At 39.4% G+C, this 20,296-nt stretch overlaps 2 protein-coding genes across 2 annotated transcripts in view; one reads left to right on the top strand and one right to left on the bottom strand.

Moving 5' to 3' along the window:
• Positions 1–814: 814 nt before the first annotated feature.
• Positions 815–15,811, bottom strand: acbd4 (acyl-CoA binding domain containing 4). Its single transcript, XM_082545391.1, has 10 exons — positions 15,571–15,811; positions 14,865–14,983; positions 12,715–12,835; positions 9,721–9,805; positions 5,402–5,522; positions 3,002–3,099; positions 2,735–2,915; positions 1,874–2,079; positions 1,679–1,726; positions 815–1,557 (listed from the first exon to the last, which is right to left on the bottom strand). Exons 2-10 carry the CDS (start codon positions 14,938–14,940, stop codon positions 1,438–1,440), a joined length of 1,056 nt encoding a protein of 351 aa, XP_082401517.1. The 5' UTR covers positions 14,941–14,983; positions 15,571–15,811; the 3' UTR covers positions 815–1,437.
• Positions 15,812–18,070: 2,259 nt separating this feature from the next.
• The window catches only part of LOC309713149 (1-phosphatidylinositol 4,5-bisphosphate phosphodiesterase delta-3-A-like), a 34,958-nt gene continuing 32,732 nt past the window's right edge, over positions 18,071–20,296 (top strand). The window contains exon 1 of the mRNA XM_082544551.1: positions 18,071–18,358. Within this exon, the coding sequence (XP_082400677.1) occupies positions 18,268–18,358 (91 nt within the window). The 5' untranslated portion in view covers positions 18,071–18,267. The remainder of the gene's footprint in view (positions 18,359–20,296) is intronic.

Raw genomic sequence — 20,296 nt, 5'->3', positions numbered from 1 at the left:
TTTTCTCATCATGCTGGGAACTAAGAAGCACTGCATTTTTTCTGTCTCAGAAAAGTAAAGAGGGGAAGTGAAAGCTTACAGTAGCAGTTCGAGAAATTCCAAAAAGATACTGCCCAGTTGCAATGTGGGAGATGTAGGATTGGGCACTCTTCCAGTTTACAACACATTGGCCATTGAAGACCAAATGTAATGAAGGATGATGATGATTGTATTAGTCCAAAATAAAAAAGAGAATGCTCATACTTTACTCATGTTTGTCTAGAAAGGAAACAGACTGAGGCACCAAATATACAGTCAATCGAAAATAAATGCTTCTCAGCTTAAAGGCAGGATCCATAGATTCATGGTAAAATGAATGAAAGAAGAACTCGCCCCAAAAAGCCCTGTGCATCTAACTCCATACAAAATCCAACATGTTTATTGTTCATCTGGATGTAGCATCAGTGGGAGAAATGTTTTCATCACTCTTGCAAAGCTGTGATTGCAGCCATTTGGAGATTTTCTTACCTGAATTACATCCAAAATCCATTTTCTTTCACTTCTGTGGAGCCAGGTCTTGGTGGGCAGCAGCCTAAGCACAGCCACCAAGACCTCACTCTCCCAAGCCACCTCCAACTTATCTAGGGGGACACCGAGGCATCCCGAGATCTCTTCACCGTCTCTTGGCCTCGAAACACTTTGCATTGGATGCGCCCTTGTGAGATGCCCATACCACCTTAACTTTTTTCCCGCCTTAGACCTTGTCATACTACATATATAATAACTGAAATAACACTAATAGAAATGAAAAAACAAACACATAAAAAGAATCATATGAACAAGAGAAGCCAAAAGAGAATTTATGGAAATCATCTTGGGAAAGAAACATGTTCATAATTTTGACTGCAAACGCTGCCAGACAGGATTTCTTAAAATAAAAACAAAATAAAAATAACAAACTTTTTGAGTGATCTAAGGTTCTTTAGACACTTCCAGTAAGACTGTAGGTTCACAGTGTAATTCACATTTAAAGTGAATTACACTGTGAACCTACAGAACTGCACATAGAAGGGCGATTCTTCCACTGTCTCTGTTTGTAGCAATACAAACCGACTGAAGCATACCACCTAGACTCCTCTACCTGTTTCATACCTGTATGGGTCTCTGTGTCACCTCTGCCTACGACTAAGGCACTACATCCTGGGGCACCCAGAGTGGGAAGGCTTAAGGGAGATCCAACAAATATTGAACAATATTTTATTACAGTTATTGAAAAATGTGCCAAGAATCATATATAACACATTTATAGGATGCTCGTAAATGACGTGATGTTTTTGAAGGATGAATCCATGGTGAGCATCAAATCACATAATGATGTAGAGGATAACTTCTCCCCATTAAACTCCTTCACAGATATTGTGGACTTGTTCACTGGTCTTACGTTGAATATCAGCTGCTTCATGAAGACATGCGACTTTTCTTCCTCAGCAGGTAGACCAGACCGTGAGCAACAAAAGGCCACAGCAGCAAAAAGACGACAGTCTGCCCAGACATGTCAAACGGCCACGACATCTGTTCCTAAGGGGTGGGGGGCAAAATCCCACAGCACGTGAGAAAAAAGCCTGTGACCACATGTTTGTTTACATGAGCATGCATGATAGGACGATATTCTTTGATGAGTACAATCAGAGCCTGGTACCTGTTGTGGTGAACACTGCAGGTGTGATCTCAAGTCTGAATTGTGAGCCTGCCACACACAACACAGCAGTAAACTGAAATGACTCCCAAACTTCAGGTATGTAATTTCCTGTAAGCCTGTAATTAAGAGCTTTTATCCTTTACATTTTACGGTAAAGAAAGTACACTTGAAGTGTTGGGACGTAGGAAAGCTTACGTGTGTGGCAGCAAGCCTCTCCAACACTTCCAATCTGTCCATCACACTCCTCATGTCCTCTCTGAGCCTCTGAAGAGCCAGGATGATCTGCTGTTGTAGGTGAGCCTGATGCAGCATCTCTGCACCACCTTCTGAACCGTGCCCTCCTCCACGTCCATGCCCACTTCCACCACCTGGGGACCACCCCAGACTTCCCTGTGGAGCACCTGTGGACCATAACACTTCAACTGTCTCTTTATTCATTGATTTATTATAACAATCTTTAGGATAAGATGTTATTTCATTGCAACGATGGGTATTTCATTTATACCTATCGTGATTCTCCTGAACGACAGGATTCGCCACAACAAAGGTGCATGACCAGACAACACGCCACAAAGCCTGGGCTGCGCAACACATGATAACATTTAGCTGTGTTTTTAACAACAGAACATTTCTGTGATATCTCTTTAGTAAATAGCTGATAATTCTAGCTCTTCTAGTATAGGCCTTGTTGATAAGTTATTATGTCAATCTTTAAAGAGCAGCAGCTTGTATCGCACAAAACTACATGACTTTGACAACGTCATTGTTCTAATGAGCTCGTACTAACTAACAAGAGTGAACTGCATCCAAGGCGCTTTATACAACTTGCATTAACACCCATTCACGCCCACACGAACCCTTTTTATCTATGTGTGTGATTCACAAATTTATACTCCAATGGATGCATTGGTGTCTTGCCCCCTGGATCAGGGGGCCACCCAGGGATCTAACACCAACCTTCCGATTAGTAGATGACCTGCTCGATCTCCTGAGCTACAGCCACCCGGTTTATCCAATAATAAAATTAACGCTTTTAGAAATTACATAGCAGCTTACGTTCTCTCCAATCACGCTGAGAAGTTTCTTGCCCAGTGTGCCGACTCCTCCTGTCTGGAGCCATCCCATCCTCTGCTCCTTCTCCACCTTGACCTGCCCCAACCTTTCGGCCTTGCTTCTGGCTTTGAGCTGGAGAGGACTCTAGGGGCACGTGGTCATTATAAAAGCTGTCTGACCGGGTCTGTGAGCAGACACAGTTAATTCAGTTAGTTAATGTTTTCTTAAAATTAAGACATTGTGTTATTAACTGGCAGATGTGCCTCACACCTTGACGTTATGGAGCTCCAACGAATCCACTGAATCAGAGAAAATTTCACTTTCTGAATCACTGGTGAGCGGCATAACCTCCAACACTGCAGATTCAGCTGCAAGTAAAATCAAATGTATTCGTGTTTGTGTTGGTTTGCTGGGTTTAACAGGCATTTTGCTGGAACCAACATCATGACAGGAAACACATTTTCAGCCCTAATAGAAAAAATAAAAAATCATTTGTGGAATCTTTTAAGTGAAAATGGCAAAACAGAACTTGATTCTTCACTTCAGTTTATAATACACAGATAATTATTTACATTTATTTAGTATTTAATAAATTCAGAGATTTAACTGTCTACACCATCACGTACAGATTAAAAGCTTTTGTAAGCAGTTGAGACTTTTCTGCTTAAATATGACATAATACACCAGATTTTCCCACAAGCTCTGAAGTAGAAAAAGACAACTGATTAAAGAGATGTAATCAAATTAATACAATTAGCCGATTCCTGTACTAGAGGTCCAGGTTAATGTCGAAGGATTAGTGAGAAAGGCCAGGTCCAGTACCCCACTGTGGGAGAAGTGAGCAGGACGAGCACTTGTAAGGAAAATACAACGACGATCTGTGATCAGATCAAGGATTGATTGTATGTGAACAAAGGTTTCGCTCTATAACTGGTTTATAATTGATTTAGAGTCCAGCCCAAGTGTCCGAGAGCTGCCTGTCTGCCAGACAGTTTACCTTTGACACTGTTAAATTTGGGTGAAAGCTTTTAACACCTGAACCGGTCATATGATGATATATCCATAATAACCACATAACCCCACTGTACTTACAGTGGAGGCATTAAAGGATCCACAGAGACCAGACTTCGCTCCCTCACTGTTCACTTTATTAAGACCGAGACCGTGTCAAGTCTAAAGTTTGACTTATTAAAGTCCACAATTTGCACAGCTACATTTTACAACTTTAGCTACAAGGCAGAAGCACTAGTCTGTCATGTCATGTCAGGTCCGTACAACCCGCAACTATTGTATTTAGCCTGTTCAGCACCATTGAGTCCTCCTGTGCATTTCCAGCTACTTTTTCGCCGGTTTTTAATTCCTTAGGAAAAGAATACCAATCATCGCCTCATAATAACAAATAATAATCATAGCATCAATATAAGGATCCACAAATGTCAGCAAATTCCTAGAGGGAGAAACTATTGGAATGGAAAAGTACTAGAGGGACAAATATGTTTGCATCCCCGCAAAAAATGACGACAACAATGAACGAGGGGAAAAAATTTTAATAAAAATATTTCAAGTATTTTCTTTTTTTTCAGCTGGGACCACAAATAAAACACCGAAACATGACCACACAATAATTAACACATAATGCACCAGCACTAGCATACATGCTAGGAACAACGTCACTCACGTAGATTACGTCATAAATTCGACAAAGCTTCCCCCCAAAAGTCAAAATTAGGCCAGAGGTATCAGATCCTTACATACCATTACATATGGTACTCCTGACATGCTGACATACGGTAACATACACCCTGAGAATCATGCAGAAGTCACTAGAAGTGTTTTTATTAAAGCTATTTATTTGGTTATGCATTAGGGCCACAGGTTTTCAAAGTAGGGCTGTGCGATATGACCAAAATCTCATTTCCTGATATAAAACATTTCTCATCCCAATAACGATATATGTCACCAAATATTGCATTTTCTGTCAATTCTGTGAATCCTGGACAACTCGACTTGAAGTGTTTTCAGCTGGGCATCATGTATCTGGAGTTGAGTGTTTTGACCAATGCATTAAACTATACAATTTTAGACATAAGTTGTAACGGTAAGTATGTAATTAAACTAGTATTTAGTACACGGCGTGCTGCGGGGAAAGGCCTGCTCTAATGTTTGAGTCTAAGGTTTAATTTGAGCACCTGTCGGCTCTTTTTTGCTTCTCATCCATAAACTCTCTCCACACTCTTTCACGTGATTCTTGCGTCGGTGGTTAAAGAGGTTTGTCGTGTTTGAGTCTGTGGTGGGGACCGGTTTGCGCCATAATTTGCAGATTACAGTTTTCTGGTCCGTGTCAGACTTTTCATAACCAAACCATGTCCATGCTACAGAGGTAGCCACTCGTTTAGAAATAAGGTGCTCGATTTGTTTTGACTGGTCCTTCTGTTTGGAGCTAACTGGTTCTGGCCATGCTGGTATCCTCTGTGCCCCGATGAAATAATATTGCCGTAAACAGTGTATTTTGCAACACCATGAAACAAATGATAGTGTGTAATTTGAAACGAAGTACTAATGGCTTCCTATCTGAAGCCATTAGTACTTAATAACTTATTAGATTCTCAGTAGCTGAACCTTTTAACCCAAACCTGTAAGTGCCTCATTACACAGAACGTAATCACTGACCTTCTCTGAGTTTCAGCAGTGACTCTGGAGGTCGGGGCATGTCATCAATGAACAGGTAGAGAGGCTCAAAGTATTTGAAGAGTGAGGCTGTATTCTCATCAATGGGCATGGTGTCAATGACCTACAGGGACATAAGAAGACTTAGAGATCAGGAGATTCATTACTTCACTGCAAGTCCCTGAGACATTTAAACAGAAGCAGATTTTTGAGTGATCAGTGAGAAAAGACAAGTGCTATAAAAATCCCAGTCCATTCTATTAACTCTGGTATGGGACTGTTACTCCTTATTACCAGATAACTAGAGCCAAAGTAGTGGTAACGTCTCAGCTAATTGTTTATTCTTGCATCCAGTTTCAACATACATTGTTTAACCCACATAAAATGAGGGTACCTCTTTAAGAAACGATAGAGGTGAGGAAAGATGGACAGCCTGCCCAATCAATCAGAATAAACAGGCTCCAGTATGTTTCAACCAATGGCAAAGCTGCCTGCTGCTGTGTGTCCCACCCACCTGCTCTGTGTCTGCTGCCCTGTTATGTATGTAGTCTCATGTTGGCTGGAGGAATATGGAACGCCAGGACTGCCATAATGAATTAATTAAATACACCATTAAATAATTAATTAAATGTGGCAATAATTAATTAAAATTGGAATTAATTAATTAAATAAATAGTTATGACACATGTAATTAATTAATTATTGACACATTTAATTAATTATTTATGTATTTCACATTTTAATTAATTATTGACACATTTAATTAATTAATTATTGACACATTTAATTAATTATTTATGTACTTCACATTTTAATTAATTATTGACACATTTCATTAATTATTGACACATTTAATTAATTATTTAATGATATATTTATTTATGTCATTTTGGCAGTCCTGGCGCCTGGCTCTCATCATGAAATAATTTTATCTGTCATCCTCACCCATCAAACTCAGGGGGCGGGGTTAACGCTGATCGAGTCAAAACCATTGCTTTGGCCTGGTGGCCATTGTTTCTAGCACACAACAACCGGCATGTGGAAGCTAACAGAACTGAGCTTTGAAAAACCCTGTTTGTGTGTTACCAAATACCGTTTTAATATTTTTTTAGCCGAGAATGTAGTGGTTTAATCTTCATGTGTCTGGTCGGTTTGTCAAGATACAGCCTCTTTGCAAAAGTGTTTCGATGATTTCGGAGATGTCTGCCCAGTCTCACGGCAAAGCGTGGGATAGACCCGCTCGCCTCGCAAGCAATCCCACCGACAAAGCGCAGGCCCCGGTACACAGCTGTAGTAACCCCCGCTGACTTCTTTTACTGAGGTTATATTTATCGATGTTTTATTTCCTGATGTTCTTATGTGTCCTACGTGTTTCAGTCGCCAATTCTGAATTATAACTAACATTAAAAACATGTTTAAGGAGGAGAGAGAGCAAATAAATCTGTTTAACATCTGATCTTTGGGTTTTTGTTCAGTAATCAGCGTGACCTGTGTATAAACGCATAAAAGAGATAACGTTGGTGTTTCCGTCATGTAGTAACTGCTGGCTTTAACTGTACAAAGGTTGTTCGACACTATGAAACACATACAGACTTCATGATGTTCGGCTAATATTTTTATTGTGAATATTAATCATGCTGACCTCGCTCTGTACACCACGCAGCGAGGTCAGCATATCCACGATATCCTCAGCTCCATGAGTTAACACAAAGTTTCCCAGCTGACTAACTGCCAACTATTCCAGAGACGTGAAAATATACAGCATAAAGAAAAGTGTAAGAGACTCAGCAGCAGATTAGAATAACAGTTATACATTTAATAAATCACCAAATGAATCCAAGAAACGAGCAAACCTGTTCCGACAATTTGAATTGTGTTCCCTCAGCTGCAGACTCACTGCTGTTTAAATGTTTGAAAAGGAAGATTAGATATAAAAAACGTCAAACATAGACTCAGTCTGCCTTCACATTTGATATGAGGCCAGCACGTATAGTGGCCTCAGCAGGCTATTACTGAAATACACGTGCTATATCTTAAACTATGATATAAACAGGGAGGTCCTATTAACATGTTTAGTTTTAAAGGACACCTTCCTGCCTTTAGTCTCATTCATGAGCAGTATTAGTTTTCTTCTAACATCCAGAAGTCTGCACAATGTGTTTCATAGTTTGTAACAAGCCTTTGACAGGTAAACATAACATGACCGAAAAAGAAAAAAAAAAAGAAAAAAAAAAGAGAGAGAGTGTTGACATAAGAAGAGAAAATTCTCTCAATTATGGAGACAGACAAATGGTTCATTTATGTTTGATGTGTGTTTATTCCTCCCTAAATATCGTCGGTGAAGTTTGCCATGCATGTCAGATTTTCCTGCGCATTTTTATACCTCTGCCAACAGAGAGAGAAAAAAAATCACATTCTAACAGACAGCTGGTGCTTAGAATACAGTTGAATAACTATTAAAAAACAGATGATATTTAGATGATAGTTCAGTCTAACACATGTGCCAGTGAACCATTAAACGTCTGTGAAACTATGCAGTTATGAAACGTAACTTTAACCTCAGCCAAACCGATTTGCTCAGTTGTAAATAAAACAGCGAAGTAAACGTGACCCGACAGACAGAACCTGAGTGAATGAAGTCCAGCGTTTAACCACTGAGAGCTAAAACTCAGCTGAGGTTTCAAAGCTGTGTGCTGGTGATTGGACATCAGCCGCTGATAAAGCTGGCTCGCCTATAAAGTGCTCTGTAAGGAAACGAGCTCCAGCAGCTCTGCGCTCGGGGAAAACACTATATTTACTTATCTTGTGCAGAAAAATGCGCTGACATTGCGTTATATCGAGCACTGGCTGCCCAGTTAAACTGTGACTATCACCAGGTAACTAGGCGTGTTTCTTGAATTAGCAGCAGGTGTTAAACAGCTGACAGATGAGGAGGAGGATGCATGCAGGTAAACTGAGGGTCTGCTGAGCTGATCGCTGGTTTCGTGAGAAAAATGTCAGCTCGTTCTTTATGTTACAGAAGCACAGAGACACAAAACCAGGCGGAAAGAGACGATCGTTCGGTGAAAATGAGAATCTGCGAATGCAACATGTGGAACACGGAGAGTGGAATATGTAAACAAACCGGTTAACGTAACCCCCTCGGTGCACTCTGCATGCTAACTGTTAGCAGAGCTAGTGAAATCTCTGAAAACATCTGAGCACTTTTGCAAACATGTTCTATGTTGACAACCTGACCAGACATACGGCGCGACATTCGCGGCTAAAACACTGTTAAAAGTGTAGCTGGTGACAGAAAAACGGCCTGTGATTTGATCTGCATTCTGGGATAACTGGCTGCCCCAAGTCTACACAAGCAATCGATTTTCTAGGATCGACCTGTTTTGACTTACTTTGCACGGCAACCAATCAAATGTTAGAGAAGCTGCATGGGCAGCGTTAACCCCGCCCCCTGAGTTTGATGGGTGAGGCTGACAGATAAAATTATTTCATGACGAGAGCCAGGCGTCAGGACTGCCAAAATGAAATAAATAAATATATCATTAAATAATTAATTAAATGTGTCAATAATTAATTAAATGTGTCAATAATTAATTAAAATGTGAAATACATAAATAATTAATTAAATGTGTCAATAATTAATTAATTACATGTGTCATAACTATTTATTTAATTAATTAATTCCAATTTTAATTAATTATTGACACATTTAATTAATTATTTAATGGTGTATTTAATTAATTCATTATGGCAGTCCTGGCGTTCCATAGAGGAAAAGAGTGCTGCACTGTGTAACAGTTGCTACTGTGGAAGTTCATCTCATTCTTCATCCAACAGTAAGGTAAGAGTTCAAAAACAACATATCTGTATTATTATTTACGGTGAAATGTCATATTACTGTTATTAAAGGGTAAAAAACATACCCTGTCACATTATTTAGAACCCCGCATTCTGACTGAGAGACACCATACAATTGTCTTCAAGCATGATGCACTGAGATCGGTGCACACATACTGTATGTCTCAGTTAGTTTTTGTCTGTTTTGCACTTTATTTTTAAATAACTGCATTCATTTGAATTGTTTTGATAAATAACTGTTGTATATGCAATTACTTTACTTGGATTGCTTGGTAAATTTCAATGTTTTCATATTGTCTTTGGAAAAGTGTTTATTATGCAATTTTCTTGTCTGTTTGACATAAAGCACCAAATCCTTCCCTTGTAGCAGCTAAAAAAAAACAGCTAAACAAAAGCAGGCTGTTTGGGAAGCCTCTAATTAACTTGTGTGAATTTGCTTCTTTACATGTATAAAATAAATGTACCTCCTGTGCAACTTTCTTCATCTCGTCCACATAGGCAGCCATGGCGCTCTCACTACTCATTTTTCCCAGTTGGTTCCATGCATCCCTAACACAGATAAACAACTTTTGAGTCACTGGAAGAAATACACTTGACGACAGCATATCAGATGACAATGTGGTTAAAATCTTATCAAAATGTTTTCTAACTTTGGAATTACAATTATTAGTAACTTTGTAATTAGTAGACAATATCAGTAATTTTAATATCGGCAATTTACTTAACAACATAAAACAAAGAAAGACGTTATTAATCAGTTGGACAAAAAAACTTCTAAAATTCAAATTTTAGCAAGATTTTTAATGCGAGACTATTTCCTTTGTTATTTTTAAGTGACTTGATTACTTGGCTTGTTTTTTTGTTTTTTGCTTTTTTCAAAGTGTGTGTCTGCCACCAAAAACTAACCTGACTACAGCGACTTCCAAGTGCATAAAAAACATATCAGAAAAATTGAATTTCTTTTATTATTTCATTTAAAATTGTAAAATTTCATATAAAGCCACAGCAGTGGAGTTCAACTCCACCACCTGCCTGGGGCCTTTCTGTGTGGGGTTTGCATGTTTTCCCCATGTTAGTGTGGGTTCTCTTTGGGGACTCTGGCTTCCAATCCAAAGACTGGGAAGAAAGCCTTTCTTCCATTAGTGGATACTTGGATCGGATTGGCTCGGCTCGTGGTCCTCCACCTGCTGCCTCGCCTGTACGCCAGCCTTTGCCATGGTGAGTGGGTGTCACCCGCCGATCTTCTCACTCTCTCGCCTCTCCGCTCCTCGCTCCTCCACCTGCCACCTCACTCACTAGCGCTACCACCTCGCCGTGGTGCAGAGGCTCCGTCATTCAGCGTTCCTACTGTCACCGCCAAGAGGAGGCAAGGCTCTCGCCACCACAGTTCTTCTCATTCAGAGCAGCAACTTCCAGTTGTGAGTGAAACTGACTTTTTCCCTCCTGCTCGCCACAAATTAAGACAGATTAAGACTTCTGTTTGCTCAGCTAAAGAGCCACTGACTGTTTGTTGTAAACCTGGACTGGACTATCAGATAAATGTTCATCATCAACCTGCTTCCAAAAAAATGCTCCACCATGTCAGTCTGTCATTAAGGACACCTGCACCTTTAAATCCGATTATTCCTGTCATTCTGTTTCTATATCCACACCTGTCTCTCAGCCCGTTCCTGCTCCCAGGGCGGCTTGGGCCCTGCCCTCACCTGTTCCTGAGACCCAACCTGTCCCTGCACCCGTACCTGTTCCTCAGGTAGGGACAGCTAAGGTCCGGCCAATTCTTCCACCTGTTACGGTGCCAAGGGACAGGCGGCCCAGTCCTCAACTTGAGCTCCAGCCACAGCATCCAGAGCCAGCCGAGTGCTCTGCTTCGCCTCAGCCAGAGGTTCCCACGCCTGCTGGTCCTGCTCTGTCTCCAACAGAGGGCTATGCCAAGCCACGCCGCCAGTAACCTGCCAAGCTGCTAGAGGCATCCCATCATCTCCGCCGGTCTACAGTGCAGCATCTCTTGTGCTGCCCTCCAGATCAGCACCGGTGCCACCGCTGGCCAAACAGTCGCCTGCCTGAACTGATTTGTCTGTGCCGCTGGCCATGCGGCCACCCACATGAGCGGATTTGTTTTGGATGTTTTTTACTGACTGCCAAAAAATGAATGTATTTAGTTTTTGCAGTACTGTATGGAATGTCTATGTATGAAGGTCACTACACTTATTTATATTTAAAAGGCAGGACAGTGAGTCAAAGATTGATTTTAACTGGTTGTTTCAACAGAACTTGCCAAATGTAGTGAGGAAAACCCTACATGTGGCAACTTTGGTAAAATAAACATTTTTCAACAGTTTTTGTTTGCTCACAAAAAAATGTTCATGTTATTTAAAGACTCGGTGTGCACAAGATCTCCTTTATTTGCTGCAAGGCAGAATCTGTATAACCCGATTCTGTTTAATGGAACATTCAACATCATAATTCTGCTATAATTATAGAAGCTTTAAGCAAATTTAAAATGGAAGCTGTAAATGAACAAGCTTTAATTATCCCTGCTCCCCCTGGTGGATACACAGGGGGAGCAAAAACTCATTTTCCTCCTGTCTTTCAGTAATGTGTAATGTTTTGAATCACAGTATTTTCCTTTTAAAAAAAATAAAAAAATACAGACATCATGCCTTTGTTCTATAATGCAACATTTGCCCACTCACTATAATTGTGGGCAATTTACAGAAAAAACTCACTTGATTAAAACTGTTAAATCAGAATATCAATCACACAGTAGCTCATATTGGCTCATGATCTAGCACAACTCAAATTCTATTGCCCATAAAATGACAAATGTGACCTTGACCTTGAGCAAAATTTTACAGCCACAGAATGACTTTTGTTAAAGTGATTCAGATCGACTTGTTTCAGATAGTTTAACAACACTGACTTTTGTTGATTTGGTCTGAGCTTGCCTGGCAGTGATATCTGGTAAAGCAGATTAAAATATTTACAAATAAACAAATCATTAATGTATAATCAATGCATAACCATCAAAGTGAAATGACCTGATTTATTTATTTATTTGCATCATTTTCATGATGCGTCTACCAAGAAGTCATTGATTCGTTGTTAAAGTGGGTCCAAATATTTGAAAGGTGCTTAATGTAGATAATAATAATGTAGATAATGTAGATAATGTAGATTTTAATTAAAAAGAAATTAAAAATTAAAAAGAATAATTAAAAAGAAAAGCTGGTGGATGGAAAATTCGGGTTTTATATCACTGACCCATTTATACTGTTTAAATAGTAATTCCTTAAAAATTAAATGAAATATTATAATATTTGATATTTTTTGTGGTCGGCAATAATGATTAATATTAAAACAGAAAATTTCAAAATTAAATTTTCACTTTCTTAATTAACTGACACAAAATATTGAATTACTGAATTTTTTGGCATGCACATGTGTATACACACACCCACCATTTGTAGCGGCCCACTGGGTCCCAGAAGCCAGGCCGAGGCACTGTACAGGGACCACACACTGCTTGCTTGTACAGACTGTAGAAGCGCAGCATGACCTTATAGGAAGGCCGGTAGGAGCCTACAAAACAGCACAACTATTTGTCAGGTTTATTTCTCCACTCATCAGGACTGGACACCAAACTATACTACATCAATTTATAATCAAGGTCCATTTAAAAAAATACAGCCCTTTTTTATGTGCAGCAATACATACAAAATAGAAAGAAAATGGAGAAATGATAAATACTCTTTGTTAAAATCACTGGTTATCCAGCAGGTAGTACAGACATGTACTACCTGTCTGTACTACCTGCTGGATATCAGATCATATAATGCAATATCCTAAGTTTCCTTGTTCCGAGTACTGACATCCTTTTCTTGAGTGTAATCAAATATTTCTTCTGGAGACTTCTTCAGTTCCATTTATTTGGTCTGGTTGGCAAAGCTTCTAGGATGAGAGGTGAAACGTCTTCAAGGAAACTTAAACAAGTCCAGACACTTTTCTTTCCAAGCTCCTCAGATTGTAGGAATTGCCTAATAATTGATGCTTCAATTTTAAATATGATCAACCTAACTCTATTAATCGGCCACTTGCCTTCCAACTGGCAGTAGTTAAAAAGCGATTACTTGATCCAGCTGCCAGCCTTCCTTTATCTCAAAAATTCTTGAATGTAGTTGTAAAACACCTAACTTATTTACAGAGGAATGATTTATTAATTTATTACGTTTCATACAGGTTTCAAAGCTCATCACAGCACAGAAACAGCTTAGTGACGGTAACAAATGATCTTATAAGTTCTGAAAGTGGACTCTGTGTGTTTGTTCTGCTAGAGCACAGTGCAGCGTTAAGTAATGCTGATGACAATATTTTATTACAGCAATCAGAGAATGCTGTTGGTACTAAAGGTACTGCGCTGCATTAACGAACTCAAATTAGTTCATGTAATTGGAGAGTCCTCTTCAAGCACTAAGATTAATTATGGAGTTCCACAGGGTTCAGTGCTAGAACTAATTCTGTTTACTTATGCATGTTTCCCATAGGTAGTTTTATTAGAAGGCATTGCAAACATGTTCAATGCTATGCAGATAGCAGTTTTATCTGTCCATGAAGCCAGATAACACAAAGCAATTAGTTAAACTACAGGAATGTCTTAAACACAAGGACTTGGATGACCTCTAATTTTCTGCTTCTAAATTCGGATAAAATTGAGGTTATTGTACTCGGCCCTAAAACTCTTAGAAATATGGTATCTAAGCAGATTCTTACTCTGGATGGCATTACCAGGAACACTGTGAGGAACCTTGGAGTCTTTTTTTTAACAGGACATGTCCTTCAACGCACATATTAAACAAATATGTAAGACTGCTTTCTTCCATTTGTGCAACATCTCTAAAGTTAGAAATATCCTGTCAAAATGATAATAAAGAATTAGTTCATGCATTTATTACTTCTAGGCTGGACTATCACCACATTCACGTCACTTATTCACGAGGAGTCACCAAGGCAGGTGGACATGAGGGGGAGGGAATTTGAAAAGACATTTAAGGAAATATTTAGTCAACTTGTATGCAAAATGTGTTCAACTGAATTTTACAGAATGAACACTGTCCTCCCCCGTGTAATTAATTCTATTATACCGTGTTAAGAGCGGCACTAAGTGTAGTTCATATAATAAATACTATCTCAAAAAATGATTTACTATCAAAAATTCATCCAATAGTGAATCCATTTGAAACTTTTGCAAAATTGTAAACTTTTTAAACTGGTGCTGTGAAACTTTTTTCTTTTAAATGAGCGCAGGTGAAACTATTTATGAGAATTTTTGGGAAAATGAGAAATACTGAGAGTATGACAAAAAAGATGCACACGACAAATATGAAACTCGGCTAAATCTCTACTGAGCACGTGCTCTGTGGAGGCAGGACACTCGGAATTCTCCTTTTGGATCTCTAGTCAAGGATCTTGGATCATGTGTTTCTGGTACAGTTCATTCCTACAAATAAAATACCTACATATATGCTATTGTAACAATAGTAACACAATATATGTGATTGCTCAACAGTCCTCAATTACGTGGAACCAGCAATGACTGAAAGATTCCATGTACCGTTTTTGGGGAGTTTTTGGATGACATCCACTGCAGCCTGAAAGCGTTTCTGGTGATCAACCACAGGCTCTATCATGGCTGGGACTGGTATGACACAGGAAGCATGAGTGGAGCTGTAGCTGAGGGAGAATATGTACACAGATGTGGAAGTAAAAGTATAAGGAAAAATAAGTCATGAGAGTGAGTCAAATCCAATATTAACAAAATATACCGTAAGTCAAATTAATCTGTGACTCTCTGGGCATTTTTTATTTTGGGGGGTAAATTAATTCAGTTACTAATAGGTAATTAGGTCATAATTAATTAATGCTGGCTATTAATGTAATGTTGATATTTGCCTTGACCCCTTAGCACGAGTGAACACTAGTCACTGATTATAATCACAATGCCCCCTCTCTGCTCCGATGGTTATTGGAATAAAGTATTGTTACTCATACAATGCGCAAATTCACTGATGAGAGCACTGACAGGACCAGTGGTGAAATGTAGATTAGAGCATTTACTGTACGTGTACTTTATTTAAGTTTAAAGTTTACATGTGTCACTCGTAACTTAGTAACTACTTTTAATGCTGTTTCACTTGGTAATGCATTTGCTGGAATTTTCTGATAAATATCAAATTCGTTTGATATGTAGACAGCGATATACAGTGCTGCTACAGTGAACTTTGGCTGCAAGCGAGCTTAGTATGAGTTAGCTGTCTTACCTTACTGACTACGTCCTGCCGCTGTCCATGATCACACCGGAGAAAGACAGCTCGGCAACCTCGGCCAAAAGACTGACAGAGCTGGCAACAAGACGAAGCTTGCTATATCTTGATCTACGCTGACGGTAACGTTTGTTCACAAAACTGCTCACTAGCCACCTGCCACAGGGCTGACCTACCGTCAACTGCAGCTACTCACCAGTCTGCGCTTTACACAAATGACTTCCGTGTCAAATCACGTGACAATGAGGGCGTCCTCTCTTCCTACTGCCTGGTAGCTCCATACTGATTATGGGCATACTGGACATCCTTTGTCCAATAGATCCACTATCCCTCCACTTCACTAAACCATGCCTCTCTAAATTTGTATCCAAACCGCGGAAATCCAACCTGAGCTATCCCAGTGACATACCTGTTTCTTTTCTTGTCCATCCTGCTCACTCTCAATGAAAATCTCTGCTTCCACCCCTTTTTTACCACCATCATCTCCGATAATAATATAGTAATAATAGTTATTATTATTACTATATTAGTAATAGTAAAACTATTAACTACTAAAAGTAGTATATATATATATATATACATATATATATATATATATATATATATATGAATTCTGACAGTAAATGCTGCCCATACATATTAATGTATGGCACGATAATAATAATAATAATAATACTAATAATAATAATAATAATAATAATAATAATAATAATAATGTCAATTTCAAGGAACATGTTATGACAAACATTTTCTTTACTTGATTATATTTGAATGATAAAAGTTCCATCCATCCATTCGCTTCCGCTTATCCTTTTTCAGGGTCGCGGGGGGCGCTGGAGCCTATCCCAGCTGTCATAGGGCGAAAGGCAGGGTACACCCTGGACAGGTCGCCAGTCTGTCGCAGGGCTAACACACAGGGACAGACAACCATTCACACTCACATTCACACCTAGTGACAATTTGGATTAATCAATTAACCTATCCCCACAAGCTGCATGTCTTTGGACGGTGGGAGGAAGCCGGAGTACCCGGAGAGAACATGCAAACTCCACACAGAAAGACCCCGGCCTGATGGTGGAATTGAACTCAGGACCTTCTTGCTGTGCGGCAATGATAAAAGTTACTTTACTTAAATGGGACTGATGTTTACAGGCTTCAGTTGGTAAAATCTGAGTCCTCTACCATCACTTCTTCCACTGCGGATGGGATTAATCAACATGGACACACAAAGTGAACTAATCCTGCTCTATAACCGTTTATGAAACAAAGTAATCAATAAACCAAAATATTTTTTTATTGTCGTTAGCATTGTTTAAAACATTATCCTGCAATTACGAAATTAGTCTAGGAGGCATCAATTTGCATCCATCACTTTCATGTATTGCAGTCAACCCGGGACATGCAGCCCGATTTGTGGATTAATTATTATACAATAGCCCTCCGCTGCCCTAACAGAGGACTGTGTTAAGGATCAGCTTTAGGGCTGATCATTAACATCAGTGAATGCATCACTTGTACCGTGGTCCCTTTTAAAACTGGATCTTAGTAGATGGGGCGGACGAGGAAATCTCAAATTTCACGTCTGTCCACGGTCTATAATCCGTTTAAATAATTTTTGCTGTCGACTTCACGAAGACATCCCCGGAAATATCGACGTGTGCTTTCAAAACAAAGGCATAATAAGGTCCAAATCACAGATTTAGGTTAAAAGCTTCAAAAAAATATTATTTCTGGTAAGGTGAGATAATACATGGGAAATACGAATAAATAACTAATGTGGCATCGTGATTAGGAAACGTTCACCTTGCAGTTCTGATCAATTTAAAATAATGCTTCGATTATTTAGTTAATCATGATGAATCTGCAATAATGTGACTCAGTAGCTTTCTTAGTAGAATACAACATGACAAAACATTTGCATGTTCTCCCGCCTCCTCCACTCCCAACGCTGAATTTGGAAATTGATGGATAAATGGGTGCAGATATTTTCTGTTAAGCAATACAATAAGAAAGAACTGGACTGACTCTGTCTGTCTATCTTCCTGTTTAAAGGTAGTTCTTGTATCGCACCATCACCAAGTGCTATCCATGGCGAATTTGGTGATGGCTGTTGTTCTCTTTCTAATATTACAGTGACATTAGCTCACAAACTGGGAAAAGACACAACTGTTGCTGTGAAGTAATGCTATAATATATTAAATACATAAAATATAACAATAAAAATTAATTGATGTTCAAATAAAAATTACTAAATCTTGTAGACACAAGCAGAGAATGACAAGCAGAGAATGGTTATACAAGGTCTTAATTATGCCTCTGTCTACACTATTTTTAATTTTACTTCAAGAGACTACGTGGGTCCAGAAGTCGTCTTTTATAAATATAAATAAATAACATGAAACAGGTAGGTCTACCCTGTTTGCGCGTCGCAAAGTCTTTATTTTGAAAATCATCCAGGAAGAGATGCTTTACAATCCAACCACAATGACATTGCAAAGGTTTGTCTTGTCTCTTGTTTTCCTCCGGCAGGATAAAACATGAGGAGCACTCTGCTCTGTGATTTGTATACACTGTCTTGACAGCCGAGCCAGTAGACTGTCAACTTCCTACCTCGGTCACACACACAACGCGGGATACGGTTGCAGGGACGGAGGGAGGCACGGAGAGCTAAATAAAGCGCAGCCTCTTTACAGTATGTTGGGCAACAGAAAGAAAGCAATCCCCCAGGTCAAGAACGGAGCCGGGACGTCCGAATTAAAGGCCATTGATCCTCTGCGGAATCTGGGTGAGAGTTTTTGTTACAGCAGCCTGTGCGTTTATTATGCTTTATTAGGCGACTGTGGCTCAGGGGGTTGGGAATCGCATCTGTAACCGGAAGGTCGCCGGTTCGATCCCTGGGCTCTCTGTCCTGGTCGTTGTGTCCTTGGGCAAGACACTTTACCCTACTTGCCTACTGGTGATGGCCAGAGGGGCCGATGGCGCGATATGGTAGCCTGGCTTCTGTCAGTCTGCTCCAGGGCAGCTGTGGCTACAACTGTAGCTTCCTCCACCAGTGTGTGAATGTGAGAGTGAATGAATAGTGGTATTGTAAAGCGCTTTGGGTGCCTAGAAAAGCGCTATATAAATCCAATCCATTATTATTGTATTTTTACTGAAAGAGTACCGGTATCTCCCTCCGACTGAGAAAATGGCTTTGCTAGACGGTAACCCTGCTTTAACCCGTTAACCCTGCTTCACATTCAGATTGCAGTGCTTGAAAATTTTGCTTTGCTCCCTAGTACAAATCGAGGTACTTGAGGTATACTATTCCACGCTGCTCTAGTTTATCCAGATAGTAAAATTACTGAAATTACCGTATTCCAGTGAGCCGATATTTAACTTAAAATATTTTCCTGACTTATTCAAATCCAGTTAAAAAATAAGGAGGTGACTCTGTTGTTATAGATGTACAGTTTTCACATTTAAATATGTGCCACTGAATTGAGCAACATAAACTGAGCCCATTCTCACTTCTATGATTTTTCTTCTTCTTTTTTTTTTCAAACAAAAAATTTGGATCCCAGGGTAAAACAACTTTAGCCACCCATGTGCTATAGCTCGGTATTTACAGCCTTTTTTTTAATGGATTAAATTCATTTTTCACCTCAGAATTCTACACTAAAAACCCAAAACATAGCATGTACATAAGTATTTGTGATGCATCCTGTGTCATCATGTGTCTGATGTTTCTACAACTTGACTAGAGTCCACCCGTGGTGTGTCCAATTCAATTCAATTCAATTCAGTTTTATTTCTATAGAGCCAAATTACAACAACAGGTTACCTCAAGGCGCGTTATAATGTAAGGTTAAGATCCTACAATAATACAGAGAAAACAGAGAAACCCCCAACAATTATATGAGCAAGCATTTTGGCAACAATGGGAAGGGAAAAATTCCCTTTTAATAGGAAGAAACCTGCAGCAGAACCAAGTTGAGAGAGGAGTGTCCATATGTCACAACCATTTAGGGGGATGGAGTTCACTGGACATGGTTTGGAAAGGCAGCTCTCTAATATAAGGTCCCGTAGTTGACGGTAGATTTCAGAGGACAAATTAAGCTGTGAAGACAAGGACTTGTCTGTAGACCTCCAAGACTGGATTATATTACATTGAAGGTCCCAGTAATCACAGGGGCCTCCATCATCCATAAATGGAAGAAGCATCACCAGGACACTTCCTGTAACTGCCGCCCAGCCATTCTGAGCAGTCAGGGTAGAAAGGCCTTAGTCATGCCTTTTTTCAAACTATGGCTCATGTGATGAAGCACATGGATGATAGTAGGTCAAGAAACCTGGAATAACTCCCAGTACATTTTAAATACCTGGGACTCTGCACAATTTGGTTTTAAAATTGAAGAAGTTTCTCTGATGAGATGTGAAATCTCTTCACTTAAAGAGAAACTTAAAGAAGTCCAGGTGTGCCAAACTTTTATCATCATCAAGAATTGCAATAAGCAAAGGCTGTGCATATTTATGCCTGTATTATATTTTTAGTTTTTAGTTTTAAATTTCCAAGAATTTAAAGAAAACATTTCACTGTCATTATAGGGTATTGGGTATATAATTTTGAGGTGAAATTTTTATTCAATCCATGTTAGAATAAGGCTAACACATCACCATGTGGAGCAAGTGAAGTCGCTGTGAATAACTTCCAGATGTGCCGTATGCTTACGTCTAGACAAAA

The sequence above is a fragment of the Aulonocara stuartgranti genome (genome assembly GCF_965226115.1).
Source record: "Aulonocara stuartgranti genome assembly, chromosome: 8".
Taxonomy (NCBI): domain Eukaryota; kingdom Metazoa; phylum Chordata; class Actinopteri; order Cichliformes; family Cichlidae; genus Aulonocara; species Aulonocara stuartgranti.
This window is presented reverse-complemented; position numbering and strand designations above follow the sequence as displayed.

What these genes read in the sequence shown, in the direction of transcription:
- acbd4 (XM_082545391.1), bottom strand. Translation starts at nt 14,940, where the DNA reads ATGATAGAGCCTGTGGTTGATCACCAGAAACGCTTTCAGGCTGCAGTG. An exon ending in CCAAAAACTCCCCAAAAACG is followed by an intron (nt 12,836 to 14,864) that starts GTACATGGAATC and finishes GCTGTTTTGTAG; the next exon opens with GCTCCTACCGGCCTTCCTAT. An exon ending in ACTGCTGAAACTCAGAGAAG is followed by an intron (nt 3,100 to 5,401) that starts GTCAGTGATTAC and finishes TTTTACTTGCAG; the next exon opens with CTGAATCTGCAGTGTTGGAG.